General features: G+C 41.6%; 1 protein-coding gene across 1 annotated transcript in view; it reads left to right on the top strand.

Moving 5' to 3' along the window:
• The window catches only part of RNF43 (ring finger protein 43), a 46,069-nt gene that overhangs the window by 21,212 nt on the left and 12,631 nt on the right, over positions 1-12,226 (top strand). The window contains exons 3-4 of the mRNA XM_026671681.2: positions 6,264-6,338; positions 9,973-10,104. Coding sequence (XP_026527466.2) covers positions 6,264-6,338; positions 9,973-10,104 — 207 coding nt within the window. The remainder of the gene's footprint in view (positions 1-6,263; positions 6,339-9,972; positions 10,105-12,226) is intronic.

The following is a 12,226-nucleotide window of genomic DNA, read 5'->3' as shown; positions in this document are numbered from 1 at the left end:
TCCAGGAGGAGGTTTTGTCTCTTACACATAAGAATTATCAATGGAGACTCTATCTTCAGAGGCAACATTTACTCCAGAGTATCAGATTTTGAGGGAAAGAAGACTCTTGCTAGTGGTTTTTCTTCTGGGGTGGGGAGGATGGACCCAATTGCTTCAGTGGGGCGAACATGGGTAGTAATAGTTAGTCCAAAGTTGTACTCCAAAAGTACATCAATAGCAGGGAGGTGAAGGGAGAGAGGGGGGGCTGAACTGGAACTTGCTGTTGGAGAAGTGTGCTGGTGCTTGCGCTCCAAAACAAGAATAGGACTAGGATAGAAATGGCATTGAAGTTCATTTAAATGTATCTTAATTAGAGTTAGTTAATTAGATTTCATACTATAAATTTAGGGTTACGGTTAGCATTGCATGCTTCAAAAATAATTTAGCAGAAATGTTTCAGATCTTGTGCAAGGGCAGCTCTTCTCTGCTGTTCATTAAAGCTCACACATTTCTTTTCAAGGCCTGAGCCTGAAAAAAAAATGCCATTGCTTTGAGAGTTTTATTAAATGTACCTTGCTTTAATGATTTGACTCCTTAAAACATCAGCATCTTTCAGAAAACCTGAAGAAAATTATACGCTTTAAGTATAATGAGTAGCAAAAAGGTGCTGTGTTCATGTGAGGTGTGAATCTCTTCCTCTGAATCATTTTTAAAGTATATGCAGCTCAAATATTTAGTATTTCCCTCTTCTATCATATAATTTAATAATAGACTTTGGAAGAACAGCATACAAAGCCTTAAAAGTTATATGTAATGTGGATATCATAAAGTTCTGATGAACGTGTTCAGATCAATTCTAGGAACTTGTTCTATGTTTTCTTAAATTGCATGAACAATAGAGGAGCTACAAATCTAATAGTACAGCTATTCCTCAACTCTCAACAGTTCATTTAGTGACCGAAGTTACAATAGCACCGAAAAAAGTGACTTATGACCAAGATCATAAAATGTGGCACAATTCGCTTAGGAACAGAAATTTTGGGCTTGTAAGTCAAGGACTACTTGTATAGTGGCCTGTTTTAAATCATCATGTATATTACAGAGGCCAGCATATAAACAAGCCAAGAAATGGATTGCAGATAAGACTGTAGCTGAAGGCCTTTGCTTTTGCTCTTGGCACTTGCAAGACAGTAACGTACAAATGTCACCCGAAGGTCTACTACAATGTTCAGTCCTTATTTTCCTAAATTCTGGGGATTGGGTTTATTAAAATAACAAAGAGCTTATTGGATTCTTAATGCACCTTTCTGATGATTTCCTGTTTTTGCAAAGCAGATGTTGCCCTCCTGTGATTTGGTGGTTGACCATTGCATAGGGTCTCGTGGAATTTGGGACCACAGATAGTGGCTGGGGACATTCTGTGTCCCAAAGGTTACCCACTTCCTAGTGCAATGTAAGAAACCAGATGGTTACAAAGATCAAGGGCAGCAGAGACCATTTTGCTACCCCAAATGTTAAGTGACCAATCTCTGGATTCCGAGCAACATTGCAAGGGATTTTGGAGACATGATTTTTGGATACCACACAGCTTTTATACCAACTTGAAAAATGTCACCTTCCAAAGGAACAGGTTGCAAAATCATCAAAGGTACATTTTTTTGGCATTGCATCAATCCTGATAGCCAGTCAGTTTCTGAGAATAGAGTGAGGAAGGAGGGAAAGATATTGCAATCTTGACTCCAGCAAACATGTAAGAAGTTGGTCTTCCAGGGCTTGTATATAATTATAAATGGGAGTGGGTGGGGTGGGATTTACAAAGAAGGAAAGGAGGAAATAAAAAGAGTCAAGAAGTCACTATTGGCTTAGCTTGGCTAAGGAGAGGCCCACTCTGCCAGCATTTCTTGACAAAAAGGCTGAAGGCTCCTATGCTTTGGCCTTACTGCCCAAACCCACCCATTGCCTCATCAGGGCAGGGTTAAACTTCTCTGTCTGAGTAATAGGGGGAAAAGAAAAAGAGTCATTGTATGTCCTTTAGGGAAGAAGTTCCCTGTTTAGACCATCCAGTTGTCTTAAATATAGGCAGTCTTTGACTTACAACAGTTCATTTAGTGACCATTCAAAATTACAACAGCACTGGAAAAAGTGACCTATGACCATTTTTCACAGTTACGACCTTTACAACATCCCTGTGATCAAAATTCAGATGCTTGGCAGCTTAATGATTGTTGCTGTGTCTCGAAGTCGTGTGATCACCTTTTGCAACCTTTTGACAAGCAAAGTCAATGGGGAAGCCAGATTCACTGAACAACTGGGTCACTAATTTAACAACTGCACTGATTCACTTAGCAACTGTGGCAGGAATGGTTGTTAAACTCACTTAACAAATGAAATTGTGGGCTCAGTTGTGGTAATAGGTCGAGGATTACCAGTAGGCAGGCACTCTTAATGCACTTGGAGTATGCCTGTCCTGCTTCATTGAAGTCTTTGGCCATAAACAGAGTGCCCTGATGATGGTATTGCTTTCCCCATGGATATGTTAATTGTAAGAACATGCTACGACTCAGCCTTAGATCTTAAGAGTGATAAGGAAGCAGAGTGCTTTCAAGTGTCTGCCTGTGTCCTTTGCTCACCTCTAACTATCAGATGTTAAAGGACAGGTTAGGTCTTCTGAGGGACTTAGTTCCCAAATTCCTGTTTCAGGGAGAGGCTGAGCCTGGCAGTGCCCACTGCCCCTTTGTTTGCCTTTTTCATGTGCCTGCCTGAAGGCTGCCCGCACTAAAGCTCAAAGCTCAGAACTGGCGAAAAGCCCCTGCTGAATGGCTCATACAGCCCCAGGCTTTGGTGAGGCAGGGCTGCGGTTCGCATCCTAGGCTTTGAAGCAGAGCCAGCGGGTGGCTTTGGGGCCTGCTGGGCCTGGCAGGGATCCAGTGCCAATAGGATGTGGGGGAGGGAAGCAGGTGAGCCAGCTAGCTGGGGCGGAAGGGGTGGGGAAGGGAATTTAAGGTAGACCAGGGAGAAGTGGGAGCAGGCGTGTACATTGCGGTGCTTGGGTGGCAGGGCTGCTTTCGGTGTGGGGCAGGAACAGAGGAGAGCTTTGTTCCTCCGAGCAAGGCTGGGCTGGGCTGGGCTGGAGAGGAGGCGAATGGAAAGTCAAAGTCCTGGATGGCTCCTGAATTTTTCCAAAGAGAGGCAAGATCGCATCTTGCTGACCCAGAGCAGGCCTGCCTTTTGTTGGTGGCTGCGGCGTTGTCCTCTTTTGAGCTGAAACCAGGAATCAGCATCTGTGTGCATATGAAGGTTTTACGTACACACAGAAGTCTCAAATCACTTTTTTGGTTACTTTTCAATTTGGACGCAGTTCTCGGCTTTGGAGCAGATAAAAGGCTGGAGAGGGGCTATCCTTTCAGAGCCATAGGCCTTTCCTCCAGCTCCAGTTTAAGAAAGTCTTCAATGGGAGATGCCAAGGATTGAAGCAAAAAGCAGTCTCAATGTGCCAGGGTTGTGGCCCATCCCTAGTCCTAATTATAGTCTGGACCTACTCTGAAAGCAGGCTGACTCATTTTAACATTTGCATTTCACGATATTGCTCCACTGCTCATGACCACTGATTTATGTGGTTTCTGTGTTTTAATATATTGGTACGTTTCTATTTTTAAGCTGAATAAAAGCTGTTTTAAAGTTGTACATTGCTTAGAAAAACTTACTATGATAGCTGAGAGAGGGCTGGGTTTTTATTTTTTTTTGTTTTGTTTTAAATGGAGGTACCGGATCACTCCTTTTTCAAGCAGAGAGCGTTGACCAAGGATTCAGATCAGATATTATAAGGAGTGGGCTGCGCCAATCTAGTTCCATTATAAGCGTCTGTGAGCATGGCAGAGCGGGGCACCGCATTGCTTTGGCCCATGCGGGGAACAATCTACTGGGAACATTTTCCGGGCTCAGGGAGGAAGATTGCTGTTTCTAAATGTTCTAAATATCTGAACAACTGGGCTGGGCTGGCAATAAAATTTACGGATCCCAAGACATTTAGAGCTCCTTGATTTAATTGCAACTCAGTACAGGTAGTCCTCAACTTACAACTTTTCATTTAGTGACTGTTCAAAGCCACTGAAAAAGGTGACTTATGACAGACATGATATTCTTCCGATTAAAATCGGAATTCCGATTTTTTGGGGAATCGCCCCCCCCTTTCCCCCCTCCTTCCCTCCTCCTTCCCCTCCCCTCGGAGGCCCCGAGTCAGGAGTTGCTACCGCTAGCGCGGCTCTGCGTGGCTCCAGTCCCGCGTTGCCTCAGGAAGGAAAGGCAAAAAGGAAGAGCCGCGGCGGCGCTTGCAACGGCAGCAGCGGCTCCTGGTTTTGCCTTTCCTTCCCGAGGCAACGTGGGACTGGAGCTGCGCGGAGCCGCGCCGGCGGTAGCAACTCCTGACAGCCCCAGCCGGATACCTGAGTGGAGCCCGGGCGGGCGGGCGGCGCGAGCGGAGGCCGCTGAGCGGCAGGAAAGGGAGCTGGCCAGCGATTTCTTGGCGCGCGGTGGGGGGTCTCTTTTGGCCGGCCCCGATTTTTTTTTCAGAGGGGAATATCATGCCTGCTTATGACCATTTTTCACACTTATGACCATTGCAGCATCCCCATGGTCAAGTGATTTATATTCGGATGCTTGACAACTGACTCACATTCATGACAGTTGCAGTGTCCCAGGGTCATGTGATCGCTTTTTGCAACCTTCTGACAAGCCAAAGGGGAAGCCAGATTCACTTAACAAATGGGTTACTAACTTATCAACTGCAGTGATTCAGTTAACAAATGTGACAAGAAAGTCATAAAATGGGGCAAAACTCATTTAACAAATGTCTCACTCAGCAATATAAATTTTGGGCTCAATTGTGGTTGTAAGTTGAGGACTACCTGTACTACAAATCACACACTTTGTGGCCATTTCTTTCTTTTCAATTGTGATGTTATACAACTCTAAATCTAGGCATCCTCCTTTCCCCAAACTGGGATTGTGTTCTGTGAAAATGTGTGTAAATAAATACATGCATTGTTTAGAAGTGAAGAACCAACTTTTTGTGAAGTGTGGGTCTCCCGAGTTCAGTAGCTTGCTTTCCAATAGCCTGCTTTCCAGTTATTTCAGTTTGTACTGAGTTGCACAGGTAACTCAGTACAAACCAGCCTTCTTTTCCCACAGGTGGGGACCACAGAATAAACGTGCAATCTAGTAGTGCCATCAACACTGGAAGTTTTTAAAGAGATGTTGGATAACCATTTGTCGGAAGTGGTGTAGGGACTAGGCAGGGAGTTGGACTAGAAGACCTCCAAGGTCCCTTCCAACTCTGTTATTCTATTCTGTTCTAGTCCCAAAGGTACTTTTTCAAGAGGCAACTGAACTTTCCGTTTTTTCTCTGAAGACATTTCACTTCTCATCAAAGAAGTTTCTTCAGCTCTGACTGGATGGTGGGGATTGGAAGGATTTACACTCCTTGAAGACAGCTGGTCATATGCATTCTTTTAGAGAGTAATTAAAATTGGAGGTTTATCTGTGTCATCAGGGTCACCAGTGATGCAAATGGGTGAGGAGCCTTCTTGGAACTGTTGAAAGGATTGTGGTAGACTGGAGATAAATGATGTCCTATCCATCCCACTGTGTTGAGTGAAGGCTGTTCAGTTTTGACATAGATGACCTCTTTGACCCCTCTTTCAAACCAGTGGACCTCTCTGTCCTAATTGTGGACTTGGCTGTCTTCAAAAGAGTGGCCTTTGTCTTTTAAATGCAGCTGGACTGCTGAATCTTGTCCTGATGGGTTTGTTCTCCTATGTTGTGCCTTGTGTTTATGAAACAGTTGTTTTGTTTCCCCAATGTAGAGATCTGCACATGGCTCACTGCATTGTACTGCATATATCAGGTTGCTCAGTTTGTATCTGGTATTTTATCCTTGGGGTGAACAAGTTTCTGCCTTAGTGTATTTTTAGGTGTGAAGTGTGCACGTATGTTGTTTTATATATGTATGTTCTTTTATGTATGTATGTTGTGTTGTCCATCCAGTCAGAGCTGAAGGAGCTTCTTGGATGAGAAACGTCTTTAAAAAAAACCCAGAAAGTCCAGTTGCCTCTTGAAAAAAAAAAAAAAAAGCACCTTTGAGACAACCATGACCAGGATAACTGAGAAATCTCCATGGATGTCCCATCTAGTAATTGAGATGGATAACAAAGAATGAGAGGTGCCAAGTGGTCACAATGGTACAGTTATTCACCTATATTCTCTTGAATTCTTTCCTCTCTTTGCAGGCAAAACTGGCAGGCGAGAGGGGAGCTCGGGCTGTTCTTTTTGACATTACAGATGACCAGAGTGCTGCTGACCAGGTAAGGAGGTTCTGAAGAAAAGAGGAAATGTTCCTTTCTTGTTTTCACAGATTTGCTTGTTAAAAAGAAGTGAGGCCAGCACTTCCTTCTCTCACTCCCCTCTTTTAAAATATTTCTGAATATTTTTCAATTTGCTAGTTAGAGGACTTGACAAAAGCAATGACCTTCAGATGTGCTGTTATGAATTGGGACGGTTGATAAGTAGATGGGCAAACAGAAATCCCAGAATCTCATTTGAGCTGACTACGCGCAGCCTGGTTCTCTTGTCTCTTCATCCCTGGTAGCCCTGTTTCCTCAGACTGCATGCCCCTGTTGTGGGGGAATTGTCAGGTCCATTTCTTTTCATACATGTGAAGCATGTTGGTCACCAGCACAGAAATGCATATGAGAAAAGGGCAACTAAGCTTCTGGGAGAAAAGACAGCACTGTTAATATTCCCTTATTTTGGCTTTTAGGTGACTCCCTTTTCTCCTATGTCAGGTGACCTGTAAAAACAAAAATATTGTAGCTGTCCTTTCATGTGATCTACAGATTTTCCCATCTGGGCCAGGTAGCCTCATATTTCCTCATGTTAGACCTACCATTATGCCATAATGAAACATGGAAAAATGGAGCTAAGGCAATGCTTGGGTTTTTTTAAGGGAAAGTGGATGTGATCCAATTATTCTTTGGAATTCAATTCTATCACTCTACATCCACAAATATTTCACCACTGAAACTGAATACTAGGAAAACAGTATTCAGGGATTTCTTTGGGTACCTCTTGATGGTGTAGATTTCAATGTGTTTTCTAATCTCGGAGCTAGAAATGATCTAATTGTTGATAACCAAGGACATTTTGCAATCCTGTTCAAAAAAAGTAACAGTCTGTCTTTACAGTGAAGCTAATCAGATTTAATTATTTATCAAATTTATAAGGTGACTGGGTAGCACACAATAATAGTACAGCTTCTGATTGCTTTCTCAGAGTCTGTAAGGACCTATTCCCTGCTTGGAGTTAAACATGGAACAAACTTGTTGTGATAATGTCTTTTTATTATCCCCCATGACATTGTCTTCATCTCATCCCAGGTCCATGAAAGAGAATGCCTTAAGTCATACAATCATGGTGTTTAAGTGTTGGAAGAGATTTTTTAGATTATCTGGTCCAACTCTTTTCCTTGTCTTGTAGTTTTGAAGACTGAATATTTGCCTCTGCAAATACAGTTTTAAATCCACATATTTTGTGATGATGCTTGCTTTTGTTCTTGTCTCCCTAATTCATATTGGGTTAACAAGATAGAAACTTCCACTAAGTGTGATTACAATAATCGGTATGGCAAAAAAGCACCCACGCTTTAAAATAAATATGTGCAGGAAAACCGAAAGACAAAGAGCAAGACTTAATACAGATAAGGAGTGCCTTGTGGCAATTAGAGTGGTGAAATGTGCTTATTTCTTCATCCTTATTGCACCTGCAGTTTACTGACCAGCAACCCTGTTTTAAGTGATTCAGTCCCTTTTGGATGAGGTGAAGTTGGGGATCCAATTCATTGTGAGAATTACATTGAGCATCGGATAGACAAAGTTGCTTGAATCTTCTTATAATTATCCTGATTTGAGTTGTGCTGCCCAGTTATCTGGGCTGAATTTGATTCAATTACTTTTAAAGAAATGGACATGGTCCTTGGAATGTTACCTGTGTTAGATCCATGTCCCTCCTGGCTGGTTAAAGCCTCCTAAGAGGTGACATGTAATGGGACTCAAGCAATGGTAAATATCTCCTTGTAGGAGGCAATGGTTCCACCTGCCTTAGAAGAGGTAGTAGTCTGCCCCTCGTTAAGAGAGCATCACTGTACCCAGTTGTACTGGACAATTTTCATCCAATATCTAAACAGGGAAGGTTTATTTATTTATTTAAAAAGTTTATATAGCTGCCTATCTTCTTACAAACTCTGACCAACTCCCAATCAAGGTTGTTGAGGAAGTAGTAGAGATACAGCTTCAAATGTCTTTGGAGGAAGTGGATTTAGAAGAACTGGACTCATTGAAGTTGGGGTTCAAGCTATATGTAGCACTGAGATGGCATTGATCATGTTTGCAGATGGCCTCTGTTGGGCTTGGGATCGGGGTAATGTGTCCACGTTGGCCCATCTTAGTCTTTCAGTAGCTTTTGATACCATCAGTTGTGATATGCTAGGAGGTAGGAGGCATTGTAAACAGTGGTTCTCCTTTCCCCAATTCCAGTTGGGGTTGATAGGAGGGAAAGGTCCAGCCCTAGGCCATCTGCTTTTCAGCTGCCACAGGGCTTGATTCGCTCCTGGGTCCTATTTCATGTCTATATGAAACCACTGCATATGGTTTGGTATAGGGTGGAGTTTCATCAGTATGCCAATGCCACTCAGTTGTACATTTATGTCTCAGGCTGTCTAAGTGATGCTATTGAAGCACTTGCATTTTCCCAGTGCCTGGAGGCTTTGTAGGTCTGAATGGGGAAGAACCAGCTTCATTTCAACCTTGACAACCCTGAGTGGCTGTGTGTTCTAGAACTCCCCATACCTGGCAGTTTTCCACAGCTAACTCTGAATGGGGTTACATTTCCTCAATTAGAGTTGATTTGCAATCTCAGGGTCTTCATGGTCTGGCAGCTTATACCTAAGGAGCAGATAGCCAGGAGGGCTTTCACACAAAATGTTCTTGTGCACCAGTTGCACCCATTCCTGGATTGGAGGCACTTCTCACTGTCATATTAATCACTCTCGCATATTGACTGTTGCAACACATTCTTCATGGAGCTGCCTTCAGAAGTATTTACAAGCATCAGCTGGTCCAGAATGCAGTGGCACATGCAGAATTGCATGCACCATGATACACCCACATAACGCACAGCTATGTGCTCTGCAGTGACTCCAGCAGGCTTTTGGTTGCACTTCAAGAGGCTAGTTATCTCTTTTAATGTGATGCATGGCATGGGGCCAGAGTAATTGAGGGATCACCTCTCCCCAACCGTTTCTGCCTGACCTACTAGATCTGGTAGAATGGGCATATTCCTGGCCCTACAGTGAGGCAATTTCACCTGGTGGATCTTAGGAAGCAAGTCTTCTCTGTCATGGTGCCTGCCATATGGAACATCTTTGCCCCAATATATGGATGACCCATAACCTTACTAACTCTTCCTTCAGGCATTCGGGCTGTTAGTTCTGAAGATCCAGTGTCAATGTATAGGATGGGTATCCTAATATATTAATGAGGAAACATTGACCAGTGGTGTGGGAGGGGGTGTTTGTTACAACTGTTGATATTTTGCATTTTGTTTGCTGTCCAGAGTTTCATTGGATAGATGAATTCATTAAACAAACTCAACGTATGAAGGCTCACTAGCTAAATCAGAAAGGAGTACCATTTGGATTTCAAGGCAGCTTGATGGTCTCATCTGGTCATTAGGATTGTCTTCTTATGTTAAGCAAGCAGCTTTCTGGTTAATACCATATGACTCAATGAGATTTTAAGATAGTCATCACCCCAGTAGAGATGAGACATGAATCCAATCTTTGCTGAAACACGCTAAAGAAATGATTTCCAGGTTTTCCCCAAGCCAAATGAGCGTTTTGTAGAATGGTCCAGAGAGCCTTATTCATATTCCATCTCTCCACAGTTGAAGAAGCCTCAAGAGCTAAGTTATCCTGTTGTTCTGATCTGGGGCCACAATGCTGAACTTCTCATGAGAGTAGTGAACAATAACCGTGAAGCCCATGTGAAGATTGAGGTGAAGGAAATGCCAGCTTGGGTAAGTAAGCACCTGAGTTTCTTCTTCCCTGGATTCATATTGAAAATCTGAAGTCACAATAATGTTGATTGCGTACCTATACTTTAACTAGCCCCAGTTTTTTCCATTTTATCATAGACAACTTACAGCAATTAGCCATGGTTCTATCTCTGTTGCATTTTTTTCTCCTCTTTAGCCTAAGACAACTTTTCTCAAATTAATTCCCCTTCCAGATGTGTTTGGCTATAACACAACCCCTCTCCAGCCAACTTAGATGTAAGGAACTACTGACTGGGGAAGTTTAGCCACGGGATATTTGTGATATTTATGCTGCTGATTTTCATATTTTTCTATTCATCCTTTCTTCATACCTTGGCTAAATTTAGCTGTTCTCAAGGAGGTTTCTATTTATTTTATCTATCTATGATCTTCTTGTACCTGCACCTCGGTTATTTTCAACTTAAGCTATTTTTTTGTTTTCACTTTCAAAGCTCCCAAAAGAAGCCACTAATCCTATCACTGTGGAGATTTGCATTGTGAAGAAGTTTGATCCATTCTTCCTCCTTTTCCCCCACATTGCTTTCAGCTATTATTTGCTTCTTTGGCTAATGGTCCTGGGTTTTCCACTTGTTGAATGCCTTTATTCTCTGCTTTGGCCATTTACTTTTGAAGCAAAACAGCAATGTAACAGAAATTGTTTCTTGCTCTTTTTCTTGGAAATATTATTTTTTTTAAAAAAAAAAACAGTTTTTGCCAAATTTGCACATCTCCGTGGTTTTTGTATAGACAGTCCTCAACTTACGATCACAATTGAGCCCCAGAATTTATGTTTCTAAGTGAGAAATGTGTTAAATACAAGTTTTGCCCCATTTTACTACTATTCTTGCCTCATAAGTGAATCACTGCAGTTGTTAAATTAGTAACACAGTTTGTTAAGTGACTCCGGCTTCTCCATTGACTTTGCTTGTCAGAATGTCGCAAAAGAAAATCACGTGACCCCGGGACAATGCAACCCTCATAAATATGAACCAGTTGCCAAGCATCCAAACATAAATGGGGATGCTGCAATGGTCGTAAGTAGGACAAATGGTCATAGGTCACGTTTTTCAATGCTGTTGTAACTTTGAACAGACACTGAACAAACTGTTGCAAGTCAACGACTTACCTGTATTCTCATGTTTTTTTCAATCCCAGTTTTGGTGATTTTTTTTTCTTGCTGCTATATCAGAAATGTTTCTTTTGATTAATTCTTCTCGATTTTTCTTAACACTTTTAGGTGAGCTAAAACCCTAAACTTTGATTCCTTCACTTAATGTAATAATTCCACCTATCCAGTCTGGCTCAATAACATATTTGTTGCAGACCTGTTGCAATCATCTTTTTGCCTCATGTCCTGTTCTCTGTATGTGTTGTCTTAGTTGTCTTTCATCTTTGACGCCTATCAGTCTAGCTTTAAAGCTTCTTACTCTGGAGAACCACTCAGTCCTATCTTAATAGTCTTTTCTTTGTTAATGTGTGAGCTTTTATTGCGTTCTTGTTGAGTTATAGTACTATCAGATTTTTCCCCCTGTAGTAAATCTGTTGATTAGGAGTAGAATTTGTTCTTAATAGTTTTCATTCCTATTTCTTTATTCGTTCCTTTTGTACTCAGATTTCTCATTCTTTATCCTTTCCCTTCTCTGCTGATATCCCTCATATTTCTAGCCTTAATCCCTCTTTATATTTTTATAATTCCTTCTCAGGTAGTTTTTTTCCCTATATCTGGAAGTTAAGTATTATTATCATTACGTTGATTATATGTATCTATATTTGATATTTCTACATATTTCTGTTATTTTCTGCCTAATCATCACCATCTGAAACTTAATATTCTAATGTGGAATTTCTAGTTATTCCAGCTTAATCTAACCTTTTCTCCTTTACTTCTTTTTGCATTAGCAATATTTATGTCTCTTACTTTTCTCCTGCATGTTACCATGATATCGTTTGATTTCCTGCTCAAATAAATTATATCGTTTAATCAAATTATTGACTAAATTATAGAATAATGTAATAAACCAGTGAATGACAAGGGTGTATAGAGATTTGAACCGACGCTTAATCACCACACTGTTCTGATTTGTTTTGGCATATCATGTGAGGT

This window comes from Notechis scutatus, chromosome 1 (assembly GCF_049901735.1).
Source record: "Notechis scutatus isolate UNSWTSFEM ecotype Mainland chromosome 1, rNotScu1.2, whole genome shotgun sequence".
Classification (NCBI taxonomy): domain Eukaryota; kingdom Metazoa; phylum Chordata; class Lepidosauria; order Squamata; family Elapidae; genus Notechis; species Notechis scutatus.
This window is presented reverse-complemented; position numbering and strand designations above follow the sequence as displayed.